Here is a 27,346-nt window from a genome sequence, read left to right on the forward strand (position 1 = left end):
AATATGGGAAATCTCTGACACTTTTGGGAGGATGTGTCTCAGTTAGCGTGACAGCATACTGCATGATGGGTAAATACTTGTCTCACTGGACCAAAACTGAATTTTAAGGGTGACAATAATATGCGTTGTCACAGTAAGGTGATAAACCTTGACAGTGAATCACCCACAAACTTTTTTACTGCCGTAATTAAAGTAACAGAAGGTGATTGGTTGCCTACACACCACTGCTGTTGTTTTTCAAAATGAAGACCATATTTTCATATAACTGCCACAGTAACAAGGTTGTTGTCTGTTGTCCTTACTCAGGAGGAAAAACATGCTGTTGTTCTCCATCAGCCCTCCATTGCCTTAACCATCCTTAAAAAGATTTATGAGCTGGAGCTTTACAGATTTATTATGTGTATATCACCTTTGATGTTCAACACAATGCATGGCAACAAAAAAAAACCCTTAGAAATACTTTCTTAACTGTGAGTTAAAATATGTCGATTAACTTTAAAAAAATCAACAGCTTGTTACTCGTACATCATAACGTATTTCTTGTTAACACAATCCAAAACATCTCCTCAGTCTTCCAGCAGGAGATCACTATCATAATTACATATCATTTAAAGGGACTTCATTACCAAGAAGTCCAGGGATGTTGTATCTGTTTAACTGCATAATTTCAGTTAGAAAAATAAGACTGGGCTCCGGACATAAATATTAGCTTATAGTATGTAAACAGCAAAACCTGATTAGGGGTGACATCTAGATTTGTCTAAATACAAAAGAGGCAGAAACAAATGTTTCTATACCTCTGTGGCAAGAGGCATAATTTAGTCAGGTTGTCCGTCCATCTTTCTGTCCTTAAGTCTGTATGTATGTATCTTTCACTCTCATGAAGACAATATCTCAGAAACAATACAATACAAATTAATTTATAAAGCGCATTTAAAAACAACAGCATTGACCAAAGTGGTGTACAACAAAAAGCATTAAAATACAAAATACGGAATAGTTAACAGATTAAAACAAAAATTCAGACCACAAAGCAACTCAGACAGAGACTTCGAAACGCTCTAAAGGAGCTTAAAGGAACTGTCAATTTAGCACAAATGTCCACTCCAGCTCCCCCACCGGGACCTGAGTACATCATTTCGTGTCACTTCTTGTACCAACATGTTCAGTGTAATGATGACAATAAACTTCCTCGAATCACTTGGACTCAAGGATGAACTGATTAGATGTTCTACAAAACATGTTTTTTGGCCAAAAAATCATAGCCTAATTATGACAAATTTTCAGGAAAAAGGAAGCAGTGATGCCGTTTTATATCCAAAAGGTCAAAGGTCAACCTCACTGTGACATAATAATGTTCTGGAAAAAAAAAAACACTGGCCATTATTTAATGCCATAACTCAGGAGCTGAAGGAGAGATATTGAAGATATTTCACATTTGGCCAGATACTGAATTGGTGACACTAATCCTAGGTGCTGTCTTTGAAACTTTGGGGATGGTAAAGATCTTCTGTGCTGCCTGGTTGAAGAGGAAGCATCCAGTTTTTAGGATTGCTTCTTTGCACCAACATCATTATTGTCTGCTGTCCTATGAGTCTGAACAGACATGGATGAACTAAATAAACTGCATCTTTGCTGGCTGCTGAAGACGCACACCTGAAGGTGGTAGTTCTGCTTGTTTCTCATTTAAGTTTGAGCTTTCTGTGGAAAAAAGCAATATCTTCCTATTCTGTGCTGTGAAGCATTGCATCACATTTACCACCCAAATTTGTCTCAAAGGGTTAGAAGTGCAGAGGGATCATTAGTTTTATTTTTTATGTTTTAGACATTTCTTGAATGTTCAGTATTTGTCTTGAATATTAAAGGGAATTTGCTCTTTCTTTCTTGCCAAGGGTTCCAGGCCCAGTGAGTTTTCCTGAAGATATAACATATTAATACAGTAATGAGCTCTCCAGGCCAGGCAAGCGGTATTCCCCTGTTTCCAGTTTTTTTGATCAGCCAATCGTCTGGAAGAAAAAGCCCTAAAAATGCAGCATTGTCTCCAAAGGTTGCCAATAATTACAGCAGCGTAATCATTCTAATGAAAAATGACTGACTTATGTTACGCAGTTATCCATATCAGCTCAGTGTGTGGTGCCTGTGTTTGATCTTTGTCCGTGTGTTTGAACTGTCAGACACACCTAAAGGTCACCAGAGCCCCGACATGTCCATCAGAGCTGCACTTTGTTCTGCTGTCCGTGAGCTCGAACAGGCTCTTATTATTCAAAGCACAAAGAGCTTAATAGCACTTTAGTCTGCTTTTATGAGACACACAATAGTTTCCTTCAACTGGCTTCTACTGGAAGGACCCACTGTTAAGTAGTCCTCGAAGAGTTAGTATTATCTTATATTTTTTATATGTTTTTCGTGACACTTTCAGCACTGAAATATTATGATAAATCATTTTTGTAGATACGATGTAGCTACAATTTATTCAACACAGTTGTGACAAAAACCGAAACATACATTTTGACATAATTGATGCAGTTCACCTTGCAAATTACTGGACAACCCAGTCAACCTGCCACACAAACCTCTTAACACTCCCTCTCACACACATTTGCATACAATAAATTGCTTGCTATCACAACTGACTGTGTGTGTGTGTGTGTGTGTGTGTGTGTGTGTGTGTGTGTGTGTGTGTGTGTGTGTGTGTGTGTGTGCGTGTGCGTGTGTGTGTCAGGTGTGAAATCGCACATTGCAAGACATCGGACTAATTAAAAATGTAAACCACGTTCATCTAGAAGCCACAGACCATATGTGGGGGTCATATGGATGTGTGGTGTGAGCGTGTGTGTGTGTGTGTGTGTGTGTGTGTGTGTCTGAAGTGTACTAGCATATGTATGAGCTTCTGAGTGGTCAAAAGAGGTCAAGAGGGTTTGCATACATAATATGTTTGACAGAAAAACAACTTTTGAGTGCAGGCTCCAGCAGACCAACTTTTATTTTACAACTTTGTATGGGTTATTTTCTGCTATTTGAATGACTTTTTACCAAGAGGAACTAATCTAAACTTAACTTCTCTCTTCGTCACTGCAGATCTGACCCCTTCCCGCCTTGGCAAATATAAACTAAACTACAAGTTCTCCAACCTAAACAACAAAAAAGGTTGTGTGTCAGTACCACAAATACGCGACTCACGTTTCACGGCTCGCCGTACAGCAGCGAATTCTAAAAATAGCATGTACGTACAGTCATGGCTGTAAAAAAGGCTGCAGTTTCTGTTGATTTACATGTGCATCTCAATACATTAGCATATGATGGAAAAGTCAATTTCCAGTAGTTCAAGTCAAATAGCCCTAATAAAGTATTGAGTGCGTATAGATGGAGATACTTTTCAGAGGCCAACATTTCCATATTAAACATACTTTTTATAATTGGTCTTTTGTGATATACATTTTTTTTGAGACACTGAATTTTAGGTCTTCATTAAATCTAAGCCAAAATCACTATAATTAGGAGAAATTAAATAGATTAAGAAATGAGATCTTTCTTTCTGTGTGTAATGGATCTATATAATGTGTTATTTCCTTTTTTTAAATTGAATTACTGACATAAATAAACTTTTCTATGATATTCTAATTTATTGAGATGCACCTGTATGTTATAAAACCACTGACCAAGGTTTAGGGCAAAAAACTCCCTGGTAAGGCGTTATAAAAGACAGTTTCAACAGTAAATAAATCTACGTGAATGCAGGAAGTGTCATGTGACCACCGCAAGTTACATAAAAAACGTAAGCTACATTAAAAAAACGTGACGCGTGTAACTTAAGTAAACATAGTAACTTAAGTAAACAACGTAACTTAAGTTAAAAATCATTTACTTTTGGTGTCACTCGGGACATGAGGCGCTCTCCTGGGTGAAAGGTGAAAGTCTGTCATTTGTTCGACCCATCCACCACCCCAGCCTCCAGCCGAATATGGGAATCCGCCCTTTTAAACTTCGTTCGGCTGTCAATCACGACTTCATCAGTAAGATGGCGGTGGACGCATTACATCAGATGGTAAAATATGTAAATATAGCTCGTTATTTGCTGCTTGTACATATGACCTATACACTGTAAAACCCAACTTATTGTTTCAACTTAAATATTTGAGTGTCAATGCTGCGAAATAATTTTATGTCAAGACAACAAGGGAAAAGAAGTTACCTCAAATGATTCTTGCTATTTGACTCAATATTTTAGTTTAAAATGACTTTTTGCACAAATCTTGTTGTATTGAAAGGGAAAATGTTGTTATAATAACAAACAAGAAACGTTTTTGAGGGGTGGATTAAAAGGTTCAGTTCATGCTTCACCTAATTAGAAGCCACTTCCTGTCTAAACTGTACAGTGTGAGAGCAGGGAGATGTTACTGCATAACGCTCCCTATTTATAGGATATAACAGGGTGCTGTGTTGTGGATAGCTGGGACACCCTCTGTCACACATACCAGATGGAGACTCTCTGTGTTGGTGGAGAAGCTTGTGTTGTGCTTGTCTCTGTGTTCCTGTTCACATATGGTTTCTCTCTGTGACACTGTGGTAACAGTTGCTGGCAGCTCAGGTGCCTGCATGTGAGAAAAGAGGGAAGTAGGGAGGGAGGGGAAGATGAAGTTTAACCCTTGTTGAACCAGGCAACATAACAAATAAACACATTATGGATGTGGAGAAGCTAAAAATGCCATTTACAGCACCTTTAAGCACATAGTAATGATCAGAATACGTTTGCCTTGAAGACATGTGAATCAGGTACAGCTTTAATTACCTCTTCATTTCATTCATCACAATCACAGCTGTTACAGGAAATCAGAATACATGGCTACATAGGAGGACTGCAAATGTAGGGAGCCCATATTTCAACATATATGTAAGCTAAGGGTGGGCGATATGGCCCTAAAAGAATATCACAATATTTCAGGGTATTTTTGCCATATTGATATTCATGACGATATTATAAAATACTGAAAAATAGGTAGAAAATATGATTTTAAATTACAAAACTAACAGAATAAAAACCAACCATACATCTAAAATGCAGCGTTATGTGCAAATCTCAAAATATTTGCTCTCGACTCTTCGGTGCAAAATGTAAGTATTAGAAAATAATAAAAATATTACTGCAAATGTCAGTGGTGGAATGTTACTAAGTACATTTACTCAAGTACTGTACTTAAGTACAATTTTGAGGCACATTTTGGGCACACTACTTTTTAAAGGCAAATAGTCACGACATTTAGCTGCCAGCTGTAGTTACATTTTTGTAATCAAGATTTAACATAAAAAAAACGTGATTAAACATTTTTATAAATCTAACCGCATAAAAGTATATTAAGTAGTTAAAAATAGCTCTACCTTGGTGACAGTAAAATGCTGCTTACATACATGCATCAAAAATAATTATCCAGCAATATATATATAGAGAATATATAAAACAATCTGAGTGAGGTCATTCTGCATAACGAGTACTTTTACTTTTGTTACTTTAAGTACATTTTGTAGCTGATGCTATTGTATTTAACTTCAGTAAGTTTTGAATGCAATGATTTGAGATAGGAATGTTGCCAATATCTAATATATGCATTTTTTTGTCATATAAAAAATATACTGGTTTTGTCTTGAACAATACGATATGGCACACCCCAAATGTAAGCAATGCTTATAGATTAAGGCAAGACCCGCAGCTGGAAAAATATCAAAACATAAGGATGAATACAAGCATTTCAAAAAAAATGTTCCTTTCATCTTAAACAGCAAAAAATTACAGCAAACGTGAGCAAGATTAATGAAAAGACCTCAACAGAGTGAACAGAAATCTGAAATGATCCAGTATTATGTTGAAAGCTTCTGTTTCTCTACAGTTTTCATTTTCCAAAGCACAAAGGAGGGAATAAGCGGGATGAAAGGCAGACACCGGAGTCGCAGCTAAACTCACTGAGTGCAGCTTTAATCCTTTGTGAGCAACAGATAACAGGCAGCAGATCTGGGCTGTTAGACGCCAGAGGGGACAGGTCTGTGCCATTAGCCTTTTGTTGAGATCGATGGTGAAATCACTGGGTGTGATGCTGTGGACTCACTATAAGGTGAAGTTTAGAATCAGTGTTGGGGCGATGTAATCATGGCCAGGAGAGAATCCATCCGGTCAATAAGTTTATTGGATGTTGGATAGGGTGAGGGGTGAGAGGGAGTCTGGGGTGGCAGCTTTTCCTGTTAGAGCCTTCAAAGAACACTATATATCTGACAGGGTTTAGTACTTCTGTCGCTACACTGTAATTTTGCTCCATATTGTCACACACATAATGATTTCAGCCCTTTTATATCTTGCATAATAAAACAGTGTTAGACTCATTGAGCCATTAGTCATCTTTCCTCACATGTAAACATTATGCCCTTTTCTTTTTCCATCCATTAAGTCCTCCAAAGTAGCAAACTAGAATAATCATGGCAGACACCTATTAACAGTAGAGGTGGGGAGAAAGTCGATACAGCATAGTATCGTTATATTTTGCGTGGCAATATTATATCGATTCATGACCACCAAGTATCAATGTTTAGCCGGCCGTCAGTATTTACGCCGGTTTTTTTTCCAGAGGCCATAGTGGGCTCACTTTTAGGAATATACTGGAGATACTGGTATCATATGAAACTAGGAGATCTAAGTGATCTACAGACACCAGCATATCCTTGAGAAAATGCTGCAGTTGTTGTTGTCCATACATGTTTGATATCAGTTGAGTTCAGTTTGACTGAATACTTTGTTGGTCAGTCTGTGGGTTTGACTCTCATGGTGGAGAAATAAAAAGACTGAAGTGAGATCAATAGACTGAGAAATTTCTCTTCTTTGATAAAACAATTCTTGATCGAATTTAATTTTGTGGACACAAAATGCTGTTAAGCAGTTAAATCGCAATATGTATATGTATCACAATACTCACCATATCGCAAAATGCTTAAAATAACAATAATATTGTATCCTGATTCAAGTATCTGGATAAAATTGTATCATGGGGCTGATACGCTGATTCACACCTCTAATAAACAGTGACACAAAAAACATTAACAACCACCACCGGCCTTCATTTTAAAGGAACTACCCAGAAACACTCTAAGGAACATCCCAAACACCCAACAAACCAAACCAGACACTCTAGCAACAACTTAACAACAACCAAGACACTAACAACAACCACATAGTAACATCCTAGCATTCCTTCTTGACCCTTTGGACTATTTTGTCATTTTTTGATTTTTTTCATTCTGCCACTTAAACAATGTTTGCCAAGCCATGTTTTTGAACCCAATAGAAATTAAATAAATCCAACATAAAATCCAATTTTGTCAATGATTTTATTTTACTTTCAACTCGCATTTATGTTCAGTGACAAATTTATATAATAATAACAATAAATGTGGGCTGCAAATATAACATATAGTTTGAGTTAAAATGAAGATAACATCTAGTTCTATAAATTAATACTAAATATGTTTTACCTTATCTCCGGTTTTACTCGGCCTATCATCACCAAACAAAAACTGGCATGGAGTGTCAAGCCAGTACTTTAGAGGGTAGTTGATGGGCTCGATGTTGTTTCCTTTTTACATCGTGACATCATTAAGAAGAAGTGCACTGGTGCTCCTGTGGACTCTAGAGGGTACCTTAAACGACTACCTAGAAAGCCCCTAGCAACTACCCAGCAACCACTAAGCAACACCCTATAGTAAACCCCAAACACCCTCACATATCAACCAGCAACTACTCACAAAGACCCTTCATGTCACATGTAAAATCATTTCAAAAGTCAAGATCGGTGTTTGTTTTTCAGAAGAAAATAATTACTTTTAGTCAATAATTTCTCTCCTATATTCCTTACTTTCCGGAAAATTTTAAACATTATGAAACTCACAAACCCATGAATTGTCTTTGCCGTCGTTTCTCTGTGCTCATATTCCCTAACATGATAATATGAACCACCATTGGGGGTAAAAAAGATATTTTTACATCTTTACAAACTATGCAGAGATATTAAACAATACATCATGTTTACGGCAGACTGCTTTGCATTAGAAACACAACATATTTACAAATTTATGCAGCAGAGGGATATTGTTTTTCCTCCCCACAGAGAAAGCAAGAAAAGAAAAATGAATGAGAAAAATAGAATTGGGGCAGAAAAGTATTTTACAGGCTGCAATAAGATTCTCAGCATTTTGTGTTATTTTCACTTGCTGCTGCAATTACAGTTTAGCGAGAAATGTCAAACATCATCATTTAGTTATTAAACCTGTACTTTTTACGAGGCACAGAAGTGTTTTGTTGCTTATCTTAGAGCCAGTGTTTACAGTCCAGCATCATTATGTCACCGTTTATATACCCAGACATGATATTCTAATATACGCAGAGATGTTTCGCTGTTTGCTGTTGATGATGGTTATGTAAATTGGATTTACCTGATTCCTCATACAGACAGCGTGCCGGTGATTTTGTTATCTGGTCTCGTTAACAAAGAGCTTCCTAAATGAGAGCAAATAAAGAGGAGGACTGGAGCAGGGAGCTGTAATCATTAGTCATGATTTGTGCTTTGTTTTGAGGCGGTGAAGCTGCTTCATGTCAAGAGCGCTTTAAGGGTCTTTGCTTCCTGTTCTGTCTTTGTTTTTGATTTGTTTCACGCTCCATCCATCCAACCACCTTCCTTCCTCCCTCTCTCTTCTTCTTCTTCCATCCTTTTTTTCTCACTTTCTCTCCTCCTGTCCACCTCTGACCCTCTTATCATTCATCCTCCCTCTCTCCCCTCCTGTATTTCTCCTCCCTTCCTTCCTCCTCTTCCTCTTTCTGTCTTTTCATTAATGTGTTGCCAACGGGGGTGCCTTGGCGACAGGCTGCAAAAGCCGTCGCCACGACAACATATCATGGTCCGTGGTTGTCGAGGCGCTTTGTTGGGAGGCGGGGGGATGTAAATGGATGCTGCATTCTTTGCTTTCTGGGGCGGCTCCTCGGAGTAGAGGAGGTCAGACAATCAAATATTAAATTCTCCAGACGTGGAGCTCCTTCTTTGTCTCTCAGTCCATTTACCTAGATTCCCTTTTCCCTCCCTCCCCCCATCTCCTTATCTCATGCATACACACTGTCTTTAAATGGCTTCATTACACTGATGTCAAGCATCCCAGTACTTTGTCTCCTTCATCAGATCATTTTAATTCATGTTTGGCTATTGTACCAAGGTGAGAAAATAACAATGAAAATGTTTTTCCATGGAAAGGTCAGTTTCCACTTTCACCCTGTACTGGACAGTTGACAGTTTCTACCAAAGAAACATGTTTCTGTTGAGTATTTTTACAAAATTGCCTTTTACCATTAGATTTTCTCAAGCTTCTTTGTCTTTCCGATCGCTGCATTTTAGCAGACGTGGTATTTGCATTTTAGTTGATGCTGCAGTTTTTATTTTGGTTGGAATAAGGCTGCATATTCATCTTTTTTATGATCAAAAGCTCAGGAACTGGACAAAATGTCAAGATATTCCAACGGAACAGAACTTAAAAGGATAGTTTGAAATTTGGCAATCGGTGTTGCATGAGGTACGTATCCATAGTCTCTGTATTACAGTAGATGGCGGTCGGCATGCCCCCATGTTTGGAGAAGCAGACAGGAGTACCAGCTTGGGGTGGGCAATATGGGCAAAAAAAAAAATCTTTTTTTACATTTTATGATGACGATAATATGACAATATACTTTAAAATGTGATTTCGTTACCATAAAAAGCTGTTAAAATTCTTCTTGCTTACCAGGACATCTATGAATGGACACAATGTTTCAGAACAACAGCTGTTGTTTATTTTCTTTAAACTGAAGCATTGAAGGGACTCCCAGTTAAACTTCAATGAGACATTAAACATTCAGGTTCTCTCTCTTGAGGTACCACCAGACTCTATTGACAAAAACAGTAATTCTACCTCACAGAACACAGGAGTTGCTACTCGACCCCTTCCTTGATCGTTTAATGAGCTTTAGTTATTGTGTGTTTTAAAGGGTCAGTTCAGCTTCACCAAAGTCACTCAATGTACCTTAAACAACCCCACTTTAAAAATAATCTGAAAAATCCTTTAAACAAAAATCTTGAATGCAGTGAAATGTAAATCACTGCTTTTTTAAAATATATTCCTGTTCATGCATCTGGGGTGTGCTGTTGCAGAGCAGAAACAATGAGTCAGCTAATAAAGTCAATGCAAATTGTACCCATGACAATGTGAGTAACTGATTTATAACTATAAATGCCAAACATTTGTAAGTTCCATCTCCAGTGTTTGCAGTCTTTCTCCTACATTGTTCAGACAGAATAAATGACTGAAAGGAAACATCTCATTGTGGTGGGCATACAATGAGTCAGTTAACTGAACAAAATAATTGATACGTCAGTTGATGGTGAAAATAATCGTTCATTATAGAATCCTGCAAACCAGACAGAAGAAAGAAAATTAGCGGGTACATAAAATGAGACAATTAGCTGTTTAATAAATGCTTTGGGGCAATAGGACCCTGAGGAGGGATTGAAGGGGGGGGGGGGGGGGGGGGGATGAGGTGAGAGTGGCATTTGGCATTGTGGTTGGATGTCTGCTGCACACACACACACACACACACACACAGCTCTGTGCTTCCAACACTGCCAGGCACACACACAATTTTTTTTTATTAACAAACGCAATTATAAATATATAACACATACCTATTTCTTGCTTACACAAACAAGTAAATACAGGCAGCTAAACACACATATGAGCACAACACACACACACACATGAATAATTCAGATCAATAAAAAGCATTCAGGTTGTACTTGAGGGGGTGTTCATTTGTGCAAGGTCACCTACTAACACACTGCCTTAATAAGCAGAGTGTCTAGAGACACACACACACACACACACACACACACACACACACATGTTTCTCTAATGGAAGTGGCTGAAAGTGAGCAGCGCTTCTGGTAACAAAGACATGCCCCTCCTTCCTTCCTCCTCTCCTCTCCTCCTCTTTCCCATCCTTTTTTTGCATCCCTCTCTTCCTTGATCCTTTGTTTGCATATTTCCGAGTGTGTTTGTGTGTGAACAGCCAAAGTAAACAGAAGCGCAGGAGGAGGAGACTGATTTTGCCAGCCTGTTGTTGGCATGATTGCCTATTGGAGGAGAGAGAGGAAAGAGAGGGGGAAATGGGGACGAAGAGAAGAAGGGGGGAGAGACAAAGCAGGATGACAGAAGGAGACACTGCAGATGCACTTAAATGTGTGTGTGCACGTGGTTTCTCTGCAGATTCAGAGTGTCATATCTGTCCCGGATCAGTCTTGCGGTGCTTTGTTGCCGTGCTAATGCTATGCTAATGCAATGCTAATTGACCGTTCACTCTCTTGGCTTCGGCGACGCTGATACACTCAGAAGGATGTAAACTGAATCACTCTTGTGTTACATCATGTCACCGTTTAATTTGCACAAATGAAAAAATAACAACAGTCATGTCAGGCTAAGAGGATGTTTGTGATGCTGCAAACATCAAGCAGAGAAGAGCTTTTAAATAATCATATTAAAATTACATAGAAATGATGAGGAAAACAGAAATTAGTAGCTGCAGGAGTGTAATGTGTGTCTGCTCGGAGCACATCGTTTTATTTCAGGTGATTTACTCGAAAAAACGGCGGGTGATTCACCGCTGCGGCTGCATCATTTATATCAGGCAGCGTAGAAGTTAAGCCTGCAGCAGGTTGATTAACAGCCGTTTTTGATAGCTAATAATATAAATAATAACTTGGGAGAGATATATGCACTCAAAGTTTCTGTAACAAACTAAAAAACATACACAGAGCTCACAGAACTCTTGTTATATTAACCACTGAAAATAGTGTTGGTGATGTTAGGGTTATCAACTGATTCATTTTAATGTATAATATACATTAAAATGAATCAGTTGATAACCCTAACATCACATTATATCAAATGTTTTAGGAAGATGTCTTTTATGCGGCCATTGGTACCTGTTATTACCAGTATTGTATTGTTCTGAAAATGTATTAAAATTGCATTGATAACCAGAATTCCCTCAATCCCAATTGCAGTTGAAGAATTACACATTTTTAATTTATGTATTTTATTTTATTTAATTCAATTTCATTTGAATATTATTTAATTTTATTTATTTATTATTTTACTTTAGTAAATTTTATATTATTTTTGTTTAGTTTTTGTTTCAGATTAGCAGAATTTAAAAACAATTTTAGTATATTTTAGTTTAGTGTAGTTTTTGTTTCAGATTAGCATAATTTAAACACAATTTTTGTTTCAGGTTAGCATCATTTAAAAACAGTTTTTGTTTCAGGTTAGCATAATTAAAAAAAAAACTATTTTTTTCCCTCCTAAAAAATATCAATATCAAAAATATATTGACTATCAACTAAGCCTGTACTGAGAAAATACAGAAAGCCAGTAGCCAGTGTGTATTACTGACGGCCGGCAGTAATACACACAGTCTATGGATACTATATACTGTATATCTAGTAACGGCATCATCCAGAACCCTACATCAAGTCATGTGGGAAAAAAAGTTTTTCAAAAGAGAATTTGATGCGAGAACAAATACTTACTATTTAATAACATAAGGAACACTCCTGGAAGGGTACAGACTTCTATAAACACCTCAAAATAAATAAGTAAATAATGGATTTTTCCTTTAATGTTTAATATTGTCTTATAAAATATCATTATGCAGCATTAGAAGCAAAATGAATCCAAAAAAGATATATGAAGCTGAAAAATGCCCCTAAGCATTTATTTAAAATTCCAGTGGAAATACTGTAACTGGATACAAGACGGTATTGATCTAATCAATACTGACATGATGGGTTTTCCTTGTGAGTCATTCTGCGCAACACTGTACAATATGGTTTTCAATGCTCCACTGCCTGCCTCTCAGACACCGAGGGCTGAAAAACACTTCATTTATATCATTCTGTCTGTCTCTGTCTGTAAGGGTTACGGAGCGATTTGGCTTGAACCAAAAATCTAGGAAGCGACCTTCTCTCCCTGAGAAACAGTCAGATTAATATTTTTCGCTCAGCATATCTGCTTCTCCTCCTCCACATCTCTCTCCAAGTTGCTTGATTACTCTTCTTCACCGCAACGCTCTTCATTTAAATTCAACAGCTTTAAAGTGCATTCCTAGAGGTGTTTTAATAAAAACATTTTTCATGTGTCTCTTTACCTTCCATCCACATCTTCCCACTGATTTGTGGACACAGGGAGACACTGTGTGCACCACAGAGGACATACAGTAACTGTGAGTGTATGTGTGTAAAGGACAGAAAGAGGGCTTTGTTTTCTAAAAAGTCCAAGCTGACGTCAACTGAACGCTTCAGTGTTGAAAATATTCCTTTCAGGATTTTTCCTTGAGCCTTTTTCTCTGCAGTGAAGTGACACTTCATATCATATTTACACCTTTAATGGACGGCTTATCGGCCTTCATGTGGACTCGTAGTCTTTCTGCTGTTAATAAACAGTTTGATGGTTTTGGGAACCTTGTCGGCCCCTAACCACCCTGACTCTACACTGATATTTTCCTTTCCTCATTCTTTGTGTTTTTTGTTTATTATCTCCCTTTATTTTTATGCTTTCTGTGAGAGAGTGTGAAAATCACCTCGCAGGGTGAGAAACTAAAAGTCAAAATAAACCATTACCTTATTTTTACAGTCTGGTCCTGTACTGTGCCTATTGCTCACAGAGAACCACTTTTAGCTTCATTAAAATATACTGAAGTGACATTATGTAACATGTTTGAAAGAGTTAATATCCCTATTGTCGATTTTTCTTTTTCACGCAAACAGCTTTTAACTTTCTGTTTAAATGTATTAGGCGATAAAATACAAATAAGACAGAATAACTTTCCAACGTGGGGAATCCAAGGAGAACATGAATGCACTAATGACCTCAGCCATGTTTTTTGCCATTCTAGTTTTTTATGCATTTTTTTCCATTCATGGATTAGTCTGAAAATCAGTGAACAGATTCGAGTTGTGTAATTTATGAGCAATCATCATATTTTTCCCATGCTACTATTAGAGGTTGGGGAAAAATCGATACAGCATATATTTTGTGTGGCAATATTATATTGATTCATAGCTGCCAAGTTTGGATATTTTGCGTTCCTAAGACCAGAGATCCTCAGTACTTTCACCGTTGTTGTTTTTTCGGAGGCTGTAGCAGGCTCACTTTTAGGAATATACTGGTATCATGTGACACTAGAAGATCAAAGGAATCTATAGGTACCATGTGTGTCAGGATATCGTGTCGGGAAGTTGTCATAATAACGATGCAAAGTTAGGCTTTTTTTTGTTTCATTCAAAAAAATTCAGAGCAGTGAAGCTTTTATGTTGTCGTCCATACATGTTTGATATCAGTTGAGTTCAGTTTGACTGAATACTTTGTTGGTCAGTCTGTGGATTTGACTTTCATTGTGGAGAAATAAAAAGACTGAAGTGAGATCAACAGACTGAGAATTAGTTCTTATTTGACAAAATTATTCTTGACAGTTAAATTACAACATATTGTATCTCAATCCTCACCATAGCGCAAAATGCTTAAAATCGCAATAATATCGTATCATCACTCAAGTATCGGGATAAAATAATATCATGGGGCCTCTGCTGATTCACACTCCCTCTAGCTACTATATTGTTTGTGCTGCATGCCTCATGATGATACAGACGCATAAAATATTGCAGAGTGATTGATGATGATTTCAAATAAATCAGCTGGAATTGAAAATGCCCCCAAATATCTAAAACCCTGTAGAATAATTTTTTAGAATGGTTAATATGACACAAAGCTCGAGTTGTAGTAAATGGACTAAAGCGAACAAAACCACTGGTGTAGTGCTGAACAACTGGAAGGCAAAGAGTGAGATTTATTTCATTCGTGCTCCTCATTTCAGTCTTATCAACAACATCTCAGCAGACAAAGAGGCTTTATGCTCTGAGTGCCGCCAGTAAATGAGCTGTTTATTTCCTAATTCAGCGCTCGTAGGGTGTTGTAATGTTTTCACAAAATGTGTGTGAGACACTGCAGTGTGTGGCAGCTAGCGTGATCGTGTAGTAATGAGGCGAGCAGACTGGGGATTTTGGGAAACGCTGGTGTTGCTTTCGTCTTATCTGCTCTGCTCCGTTGTGCTCTGAGCTGCTTTCTTCTGCTGCAGACAAGTGAGGAGAGCCGCTTAATGCTGCGTTTGCATCCTTGGAATTCACTAAAAAGCCGTTATCAAGTGTGACTAAGAATAAATATGAATGTCAGAATCACAAACATTGGTTTGTATTGTTATATAAACATTTTAAGGTTGTTTTTACACTATAAAATAGGATTTTAGCAGAAAATTCACATTGTCACTGTTAATCTCTGCTTCTGTCCATCCTTATCACACACACTCAAACACACTCACACAAACACACACCCTGGTTATGCAACCCATTGTGTGTAGCATTGTGTAGAGCCTTTGTTCCAGTGTGTGTGGTGATGATGATGCAGAGACATGAGTGTTCTTTCAGGCAGAGACTAGCCCCTAGCCTCAAGAGTGTGTCTGTGTTTCTGCTGCATGCACTTCAAACAAATCACTTTCATTTTATGAAACCCCACTCATTCTTTATGTGCACACACACAAACACTTTTACTCAGTAATACGGCAATCTGATCTCATTTCTGCCCTCAGAGGAAAAGATTAGTTGCAGAATTGCAGTGCCATATTTTTTTTTAATTAATTATAAACCTTAACAAATTAATTTTGCAGCAACAGAAATGTTAAAATATGATATAATCAGTAATATTGGATGCAATTCTCCTCCAGAAAGAAATAGGTTTCTCATATTTTTTTCATTCTTTAGCCCAAAATGTGGCGTGTCCATGACTAAGACATACCTTTGTCATAAGCAACCACTGGAAATGCATGGTGGCGTCACAGCTGGGTCCGAAACTATCTGTTCTCCTACCAGAAACCAGAAAATTATTTTAAAATGTCACCTTGGTTTGTTTCCGCTAGTGTCTGTATTCTTACAACAACAAAAAAGGCCCTCAATCGAGTGTATATTTTTGCCAGATCCTTTTGCACAGCGTAACTCTAATTGAGCCAAACTCCTTTCAGAAAACAAGTGTTTTAAAAGTTGTTTGCTTGTCATCTTGCAGATAAACCTGACAATGCAGGAATTCTGACTTTTTACACAACGGCTTCATGATGTTGTTATTTCGGCATCCGTTTGATCTCTTTAGTACATACAGATGTATTAGTGCTGTCCCGGCAGTCATCCAGACACAGTTACTGTGTTAAATTCACTGAACTGTGTGCATTTTAGGATTATATTATTATTCCAGACATGACAGTGTTTGGTTTTTCAGGTAGAAAGCAGCAATAATGGTTATTTTAGCCACAGTAGGTGGAAAGTAATGTCTACATTGGTGCACACGCGCTGCATAGGCCAAAGGGTGTCCAGCAACAGAGGATGTGAAATGGTAATGTGGTTCACAGGTAAATGAAGCAGTTGTTGATGACTTGTGGCTACGGATATACAGACAAACAGATGGAGGCATGAACGCACAAGTATTTTTGAACTTGAAGACAGAGACAGGCTAGCTGTTTCTCCCTGCTTCTTGTCTTTATGCTAAGCTAGTCACCTAGCTCCAGCTCCATACTCTCTTCTAACCCTCTAAAAACAAGTTGAAGCCCTGCAGGAGCCATGTGTCTCACCTGGTTCTCAGCTTAAAACTCTAAAAAAAAAATAGGAATCTCAAAAGTAAGTAGTTTATTTATTTAGTACCTTTTTAGAGTGTGTGTCACAGACTTCTTCACAAGACAATGAAAACACATGAAATGGAACCTTCCCCTGCTTGGAAACACTGAAGGGGAAAAAAATATGAGTTGGACACATACAGTACACTTAAATTGTCTTCATCTCTCGGGATTTCATGCCTGTTTGCTTCAGGTGAGTCTGTACACTGAGAGCAAATCTGATTTTTCTCTCGTATCTCCCATTCTCAGAGAGCAATCTCATCTATTGTCAGTTAACCTGTGTGACAGGCCGTAGCCTGACTCGGCTGTTAAAACCATTTCCATTTCGGAAACCATATCAGCACACTGTAAAAACTGCTGCTTCGCTCCGGTCTGTCACCGAGACAGTAACGTCTAAATCAAGCGCTTTTGAATATTTTTATCAGTGTATGGCTTCTTCTCCTCTTTCTATTTTCGGCTGTTACGACTGAGGCCCTGTTTAGATGGAGACATTCTGGACAGAAAATGCAAAAATGGTGTTGCTTTCTCACTTTTTACTCCACGTTTATAAGAGCGTCTTTAGAGGGAAATCTGCATGCATATGGTGACACAAAAGTCTGATAAAATATTTTGTCGTTTTCACCCGAGAGCATTGTGGTGTAAACAGGCCCTGAATATTTGCTGTATTTGTACCCCGTCTTTGCCCCGTCTCGTTTCCATATCCAGAGTTTCAACATCAGTTTATTTTGTCTTGTCCATGTCTGGCCGCAGTGTCAATATTTTTCACCCTCCTCTTCCAGACTCATTCCATCAGGTCTCTCGATGCATTTGATCCCGCCCCGCTCTGTGTCCCCGGGTGTCATGGCTGGTCGAGCTGCAGATCAGATTGAATTTGAAGGAGGGGAGTTCACACTGCTGTGCCTCCTCATCCGTGACGGAGGAATGACAACATCACTCTCTGCTCTCGCTTGTTATTATCCGTCTTTCTATCTCTTCTCTCTGTCGCTGACATCTCTTCCTCTTTCCCTCTCTGTCTTGATCCGTTTCCCTCCATCCACCATGCAAAGAGGGGCTTAGCGTGCACTTATGTTTTTGAAGATTCATTTCCCTCTATCTGCCTTTGTCATTCCTTCCCACTTTCTCTCAATATCCATCTCTCCTCCCATCAGCTTTTCCCCTCCATAGAATAAACAATGTGAAATACGACGAACTCTTACCTGACAAAACCGCTTTGCTGCAGCTGCAGGAAAAGCACAGCCAGAAGCTGTTGAATATGTTATCAGATAACATGGAAGTCCACATGTTATCTTATCTGCAGTGTAACAGAAGACCTGCAGGCTCCGATACATGAGAACCAGGCTGTGGTCACACTATGTGTGGGAGCTTTTACATAATGAATAGTGACCATTGTCAGTTATACTTTTGTAAAAGAAGATCGTATTAGAGGTGGGAACCCCCAGAGGCCCTACGGTATGATTTTATCCCAATACTTGAGTCACAATACGATGTTATTGCGATTTTAAGCATTCTGCGAAATGGTGAGTATTGCGATGCGATATATTACAATTTAACTGTTTACTGCATTTTGTGTCCGCAAAATAAAATAAAATCAAGAATTTTTTTTCAAATGAGAGAAAATTCTCAGTTCTGTATTGGGAGGCAGCCATGTATGTGAAGAGGAGACTTGTGGGAGGGCCTATTTTCATTGAGATAGCATGATGTCAGAGGTGTCATGACCGCTTTGAAAATCACCATGAAACATCATGAAACATGAAATATAGCCTAATGATATGATGACATACTCGGTGCCTATAGATTCCTTACATCTCCTAGTTTCATACGATACCAGTATCTCCGGTATATTCCTAAAAGTGAGCCCACTATGGTCTCTGAAACGGTGGAAACGGCTTAAAATTTGAGATAAACTAATTTTTTTCTCAGCCTTAGGCAGTGGGTCCCCAGATTAACTGTTAAACTTGTTCATGCAGCCATTTGCCTGCTGATGCAACTCAGACACATTTCAGGCTGATGATTATTAGTTAAGCCAAGTTCAACAAGCTGACTCTGCATTTTTTGGTTCAGGCTGAAGCATAAAGTGCTGCTTATTTATTTTACAGTATGTACTGTAATGTGACAGTCCGAGCAAGTCAGTGGAGGTTCAGACAGCTGAGTGACAGTCCAGGAAACTCTTTGGCAGTTCTGGTATTGTGCAGGCTCAGTGTCACACCGTTATGGCTTAGGCCATCGTTAATGTTATAAGTGACACGTGTACTTTCCTGCTGTGACAAGTCCAAATGTCTGTTTCTAAAAAAGGTTCATGAAAACAGACTGGGAAGACAGCTGTGTTAGTGTAAGTTGCACAGGTTTATCAAAGGACATTGTGAAGCTCAGTGTGCAGCAGTAGCCAGCAAATCATTTAGGAATTATATGTATCGGAAACCCACAGATATCTTAATATTATATGTTATATTATATTATATGGTATGATGTTAAAACCCTTCTGTCCATGGGGCCGACAAACCCAGGATTTTAAAGCAGGAATTTGTGTCCTGTTGTTGAAAGTTTTGTGGACCTAACCATATCCATTTTCTTGTCTTTTTTTAGTGTTATAAACAGAGATTGTCATATTTACCACATATTTCGGTCTTCAGCTGTTTTAAGGAGCAATGAGAATGAGTTTCAGCGATTACATGAGTTTCAGCGATTCAAATAAGTCATATTTGATGTAATTTTTGTTGAAAACCGTAGCTATTTAGTTGTTTTTTTCTGGGGACTGGTGGCTCCAGCTGTCGCTATTCTTGGGTGTCCATGTCCTTAGTTATCCATAAAGTCTTTATGTATTTTTGAACAGGTGAGTCATATAATTTAATTAATTATATGATTTCTATAAACTCTGCCCCTGAAAGAGAAAATTAGCTCTCAGGACCAAAACAGTTTTTGTATCAGGCTGTAAACATGTTTTTTTTTCTGCTGTAAAGTTGTGCATTTTAACATGGGGGGTAAATGGGGATTGACTCGTTTTGGAGCCAGCCTCAAATGGCCATTCGAGGAACTGCAGCTTTCGGCACTTCCACATTGGCTTCGGTTTTCATCTTTCAAGGTTTTATGTCAATAGTTTGCGAAACAAAACAATATTATACAGATTAACACACAGCTATAAAAATCCCCTTGTACATTTGAAAATACTGACTGCTGCTTCTGCCCTAATTAGTCATATGACTCTTTTAAGCCAGGAACACACGGGCCCGACGGTCGGGCGTCGGACGACGTCGGGTACGCGTCTGTTTGCTGTGTTCATCTGCGTCGGGGAAGCACGGAAGCTGTCGGGCCTCGTCGGGCCCAATTCGACATGCAGACAACGCGACCATCAGCTCAGCTGGAGCGACCATTTTGCAGCGAAGCTTTGTTTTACAAAACGTCCATATGTCTCAAAACTAATAACAAGCTTAGTGCTGTATGCGCTTTGTTTTTAATCTCCATGGTTACTTCTATCTACTTCTTCTATGGTTTCTCCGTTACGTCATTTCCTGTTTTCATGTTTTGGATTACAGTCACAAGACTAGCGCCAGCCGTTGTTAGGGAGACTTATTGCATCTCGCGCAAGCACAGAACGTACAGGCTGCTGTGTAGTCCGCAGTCGTCGAGGCGGTGTGTTTCACTCCTTTTTTCCACCCGACTGTGTCTGACGAGAGGCGACAGAATCGTCGGACAAGAGCTCGTCGGCATCGGGTCCCGTCTGGGCGGTGTGTGGGGGCCTTTAACCTTGTTTCAAACGTCCTCCAAAAGTCACTTTCTCTATAGGCTGTGAAAGTGAGTGTAATTACGCTTCAACACAAGTCTATTTTTACATACGCAAACTCATGTAACTTTTTCCTTTCGCTAAAATATCAGGAATCTCTCATGCAAATGAAACAAGGTGTGATATTCAGTGCCATGAGTTCCCTCACAAATATCTCCATCTTTTTCCATTATCGCCCCCCTCTACAACAGACCGCTGCCCATTTAAAAGCTTGATCCAATAGTTCCGACAACCTCCAGCCAGAATCAATGGTTCCATTATCGGGTCGGGGTTATTGATCAGTGAGTTTAGAGCCATTCATGGACTGTTTGCACCCACATAAACTGCTCTTAAAGTAGTTAGGAGACAGAGAGGCAGAGGGAGGTGATAATAGAGGGATGAGAGGGAGGTAAGGACAGCGGGAGATGAAAAAATTGAAAGGTCGGGATATAGCCCAAAGAGAGATGAAGGGAGAAAAAGAGGAGAGGTGAGGAAGAGGGAAATAAAAATCAAACAAATAAGCAAATCCCCTTCATGCTGATGCTGCTCTGCAACTCCACCTGGACATGAAACGACTTACTGAGAAAATCCCTCAGTGCTCGAGGCTTACAGTATTTTTACAGTTAAAGAAGAAACATTTAATTAATATTTTGGTAAAATTGTAATCGAAAAAGAGTAGCATCATTTTTTGTCTTCCTTCCTCACCTTTTTCTTCTCTCATTTTCTTTCTATTGTTGTTGGTGGTCTGTTGCAGAGAGAGTAGCTTGTTTCCATGGGAACGGACTGAGCCAGATGAGCTTAGCTACTTGCACTGCAGCATCTGTCCTTACAGTGTGTGTGTGTGTGTGTGTGTGTGTGTGTGTGTGTGTGTGTCTGTGTCTGTGTGTGTGTCTGTGTGTCTGTGTCTGTGTCTGTGTGATTGGTGTTGGCTCTAAAGAGAAGCAAGCATGATGATTTATGAGAGTCTAATGCACTGGGCAGACACTTGGATGAACAGAGGATGGTGTGTGTGTGTGTGTGTGTGTGTGTGCAGTGGTTATTAGCAATGTAACCCAATTACTGGTTCATGACATTTTTCTCTCTTCATTTTTCCCTTTATTTCTCTCTCCCTCTTTCTCTCCTTCTCTTACCTCACTGCTGTAATTTTGCCCTTTTATCAGTATAGCTGCGGGGATCAAAATCACTTCATCGCTACATATCTGCACCAGGAAGTCACTAGGTCCAACCATGAAATAGTTCCAGCCCATAAATCATAAATCCCCATTACACCACAACTCTTGGTTTTTACGTTTCAATAAAAACAATATATACAATATGGACACACAAGATATAACATGTTCATTCGTGACATTTAAAATGCTGGGAGGCTGATTTTATAAGGTATAAAAAGAGTTGTTATGCTAACCTAAGCTAAATGTCTTCTGGGGCTAGGCAGACATTAGAGTTGTACGAATCTTCAGATTTAACTCTTTGCAAGAAACGAAAATGTCAAACTGTTCTTTTAATGATGTCCAGTTGAAGGGAATCTTGGTAAACTGTTGTGAACCGTCAAGATTCCCATGCATCCTGGAAAACATGCTTTAGTGGTGCCAGAAAATGATAAAATTGCATTTACAGTGACTGCTGTAGAGGTAAAAAGGGAGTTTTTGTCAGATGGTATAGTGTTTCTGTTCGCAGAAATAAAGGTGACATCATATCGTTCGTAGTCAGTGGTCTTTTGTAACACTCTGGACAACTAGTTATGGTAAATTCTCTTGAATATATCTTGAGTCAACGTAATAAAAACACAAGAGCCTAATATTTTAGTTGCAAATGTCTATAAAACTCAAAAACAAGACCTAAAAAGAGAGCTCAACAAGTTGAAACCATGAGTGTACGTCGTGATTACACGTTTAAATCCCACCTTGCTTTTCCGCTGCAGGCCATCTCTCACTTCCCTCCGTGTTGTTTCAGACTGAACACATTCATCCTTCATCTTATTGAAACAGTTCACAGCCGATGTGGTGTCACAGCTTACTAATGACACTCTGTATGTGTCTCTGTTGCAGAACTCCCAGAAGAAAAGAGGAGCACGACCCAACAACAAACCTGATAAGAAGCTATGTCCGCAGGTAATACACACACACACACACACACACACACACACTCACACCCTCACACATAGCTGCCTTGTTTTCCTCCAGATGGTCCAACAAATCAATAAGAGACACAAAGTGCAGTTTCAGCAACTAAACCTTTAAGACACTTAGATCTAGAGAGAGAGTGACATTTATCTAACACACACACAGGAATCATGAATAACAAATAGCTGAGTTTGTGGAGTTGAAACATCTGCAGAACTTGGTGAGGAAAGAAGAAATACAGTGGGAAAAAAACACTGGGGAATATACAAACATTTAGGCCAACAGACTGCCTTATAAGGCTTTTAGTTTCTCAATAGATTATCATGAAAGTTTATTGTGTAATTCTGCTTTATATAATAGGATAATAATTATTCCATATCTTCTATTATATATCTATTCTCTCCTCACTTTTATTTTCTCTGTATACATCTAACCACATTAGGCCTATTTTGGGCCTTCTATCTTTTTTTCTATGTTATATATGTCATATACCACTTATACATTTAAATATATGTATTCATTGATTTTCATACTACTATATGCAACAACTTTTTTAACCTATGGGACATGCTAAAATATATTTTCTCCAATGTTCAATAACCGTGAAAATGCAAAGTACTTTCAGGAAAACAAACCAACACAAAAATATATATTAATAACAAATGCAAAATAGCAGAAATGTATGTATATAATGTGTATCTATGTGTCTGTATCTTGAGCTGCTGTGACAACTAAATTTCCCCATTGCGGGATAAATGAAGTCATATCTTATCTTATCTTATCTTAATATATAAAATACATAAAAGGATAAACCTCAATTGTAAAATGAATATGTTTAGTAAAATGATTATGTGCACATTGTACACAGTTACACAGTTTAATCATACATATTATTACTACAGCAGTTCTGTCTGATGTTGCATTTTAGTCATATTGTGGGATGCAGTTAAAAATACCTACAAATATGAAATATAGATAATAGAGAGCATCATATTTTCATTGTAGTGTCATCTGTTGCTTCTGTAGAAACTTCATTGCATGTACTGCAAGTGTGACTGTTATTCTCTACATGTTTTAACATTGAGTTGATTCCAGAAACAATGGAGACTGTACTGCGATGAAGTGAAATATGATTGTACAGAGGAACTCAATCTCACATCCTGAAGCATTTCCTACAGCATAAGCAGGAAGCATTTTTATGTCCCCATCCTAATGTATCGCAATCTCAAATGATAAGTTCATTTAAAAACAAATGGACGAGCAGTGGACATTGAATTTGTTTGTGGCAAATTAACTAAGGATTTTTATTATCTTACAGCCAAAAGAATCACCAAAAATACATAATATTTTATGACAAATAACTGTTATGGCAGCCTTAAACTGAAATTAAGGTAGTTTTGCTTTTGGTTGATTTTTCATTAACAAATATTCAGAACCAGAAACAAGAGAATCAATAAGCAGAATTGTTACCAATAAAATTGAAATTACAAGTAACAAGAAATCTATCTAAAGTATGTACATACATGGTTAATTCTCACTTTTATTGTGTAACCTCCCTGAAAAAGCCTTTTTATTATTTTAATTTCTGCTCCAAACACCAATTAGATTAAGACTTTACACATTAAGGTTGTCTGGGGCCACCGACCACGGCTGTCATGTTGGAAATCTATCATGTTTGATCCTTTAAATGTGTTCCTGCCTCACTGCTCGTCACTGTGCCGTCTATGTGTCTCTCTTTCGTCTGTGACCTATTTCCTCTGGGGATCACACTCTATCCGTCTAAACAAGCCGTGTGCAATTTGGAGCAGATAAATCACCATTTTCTGTATTCCTCCTCGTCTCAAATTCATCTCTCCCTCCCTTTTCCTGCCCTGCATCTTGTCCTGCAGGTGTTTGAACTTGCCTACCCAGTTTTTATTTATGTTTGGATTACAGATCAGGCTTGGGCACCTCTCTTTAAATCCCTGCCTCGTCTTCATTCCGCCTCTCTTCTCTCCCAAAAATAGAGCTACTTTTTTCTTAACTTCACTTTCTCCCTCCCTTCTTTTTTTTCTCCAAATGACTAAAATAATTCAGACACAGCTGACAGAACTTTTTCCCCCTTTGTGAAAAAGGCACTGCAGGAGTTAGAAGTGTATGAGATTGTTTTACAGAGTACATACAGATTAAAAACCAATGGGAATAACGTATCGCCACAGAAGGTGTTTGCGGTGAAGTTAATTCTCTCACCACCATCTCTCTCTCCGTCTGCTGACGCGAGCCCAGGCTTCCTCTCCAAGCCACATACCATAAATGGCTGTAAATTCACTGGCTCTCACCTCGCTTAATGTGGTTGGAAATGCTCCACAGGCCATAAAACAAATAGAGCCACAGAGCTGCTTCTTAGGAATGAGGTGTACAGGGTCAACTCAGGTCAGCCAGTAGTTACAAATGAGTTTGAGATAGAGATACATGCAGTAAATATATATGTTAATGTTAAGAGCCTTTTATAACTCATTAAAAATAGAGTTTAAAGCTGCATCATTTTGTTTTTTACCACTAGGGGGCACAAAAAACACAACCAGCTGCTAAATTCACCACGTTAACTCCATGTTAACCTGGCTCACCGCTAATTTTGTCTGTCTGCCCTTTGGTGTTAGAGAGGTAATGTAAAATGGAGCTTAGAGCTTTTTTTGCTGGAAACAACTGGCAAAATGCGGTTAAAAACAACAGTGAGACTGAAGCATACAGTAAATATGTCGTAAAACCAAACCAAAAGTTAATAAAATGCTCCAAAGAGTTGGCGATAATTCTATTATTTTGATGGTGTGGGCGACTGGCAACAGAGTCATTTGATTCAGTGTTTACATCGAGACAATGTACATTTTAAAAATTATGTAACACAGATTAAAGTTAAATTTGTAGGCAATGATTCACACCTATTTTGTGGGGTACTATTTTTGAAGCCTTGAGTTTGGCATTGACGGAAGAGACCATATTTGGACAAGCGGGTGGAGCTAAGTCATCAGCTGGTGCTAGTTAGCTAAAATGAACCGCCAACTCAATAGTGTGTTTTAGTTCAACCAAATGCTAAAGACATTTTCAGGTGACTAATACATTATAATTGATTTTCACAAACTGAAATCTGAAACTTAAAACTAGCAATTGGGATCATAAACGTATTGGGAGAATTTTTACTGAAGTAATTAATCAAGTGAGAAGTGGAGTCATTTTCTCAAAGGCTTCTATACAATGGGACTTCTGTTTGCAACCAGTGGGGTCGCCCCCTGCTGGCTATTCTAAAGAATGCAGGTTTAAGGCTCTTGCACATTGGCTTCACTTTTCAAGCCGCTTGGTTCCAGCCTCACTTGGTCTGGTAGAACATGCAGCTAACATAAGCTAACACTTATTCTAACTCTTGTGTCTGTATTTTGTCATTTGGTAAATGGTCATTTCATAGGCTGCATGACGTCCAAGGCAAACCACTAATGGATGTGTTTTCTGGAGTTTTTCTTTTTCCTTTGTGTGTTTTTATTTTTATGTAAAAGCCTCATGAGGATCAAGCACAGCATGACTCTGACCTCACCACTGTGAAGCCCCAAGCTACTCAAAAATCTCTTTGTCATTATGTTTCAAGTTCAAGGCGATTTTAAATAGAATGAAAAAAGTTGCAGGTATGTAATGGATTGTGGCTTGTGCTCAAGTGACAAACAAACAGTTTAGAGTAGTATAATAACTGTCAGAGATTATGCTTGAACATCACTGTGGTTTTAAAAATACTCAACTTAACAGAACAACACAACATAATTCTGTGACAAATCATCACACAATTCACTCTAAACCTCTGGTGTTTTATGCATTTATTCATCTGTCTCCAGCTTCTACTTTCTGTGTGTGTCTCCCTCTCTGTCCAGCTCTACAAAACCTCTTTCCCTGGGTAGACTGATTGAAGTGCCCTTATTGCTTTGTGTGTCTTGTCTTGTCTTGTCTTGTCTTGTCTTGTCTTGTCTTGTCTTGTCTTGTCTTGCCTCAGTGTCCATCTTTTTAATCATTTCCTGTCCTTCTTTTATTCTGAATTATGGCAAATTACTAAAATAAGATATGTTAAATAATCCATTTCCGTTCATTTGACATAATTGATTTATACAATATAGACATTACTGGTTTCCTCAGTGGGAGTAGTCATCATTCATAAAGAAACATGAAAATCAGCAGCATTCTCTATTTAAGTTGCTTATGAACATTTCCTCTTAACTCAGACAGTTCAGGCTAGAGAAGAACTAAATGACTATTGTCATTTTTCATAAATCAGTTGGTTATTTTTCAGTTAATTATCAATCAATCTTCAATCAATCAAACTTTATTTGCATACCAAACAGGTTAGAGAAGTACTGTAAAAACAACAGAAAATAAAAATAAAACAAAAACAACGAGAGACCAATGCAATGCTATAAAAATAATAGTGAGACAGAAATCAATAAAAACTCTATTAAAGAACTGCATAAAAAAAGGAAAAAAATAATAATGTAAAAAACGCTAAAATTGATTTAAAAGCTCTAAAACTAATAAAAGCTAGACTTAAAAATAGATTAAATAGATAATAAGACAAAATCTGTCCACCAGACATCTAACAAAGAGGATCCAATACACAAGCAAATTACCTAA

The 27,346-nt window shown here is 38.2% G+C and overlaps 1 protein-coding gene across 1 annotated transcript in view; it reads left to right on the forward strand.

Annotated features, from left to right (window-relative positions):
- The window catches only part of soga1 (suppressor of glucose, autophagy associated 1), a 123,841-nt gene that overhangs the window by 61,527 nt on the left and 34,968 nt on the right, over positions 1-27,346 (forward strand). The window contains exon 5 of the mRNA XM_059334138.1: positions 22,628-22,690. Coding sequence (XP_059190121.1) covers positions 22,628-22,690 — 63 coding nt within the window. The remainder of the gene's footprint in view (positions 1-22,627; positions 22,691-27,346) is intronic.

Source organism: Centropristis striata, chromosome 5, assembly GCF_030273125.1.
Source record: "Centropristis striata isolate RG_2023a ecotype Rhode Island chromosome 5, C.striata_1.0, whole genome shotgun sequence".
In the NCBI taxonomy this organism is placed as follows: domain Eukaryota; kingdom Metazoa; phylum Chordata; class Actinopteri; order Perciformes; family Serranidae; genus Centropristis; species Centropristis striata.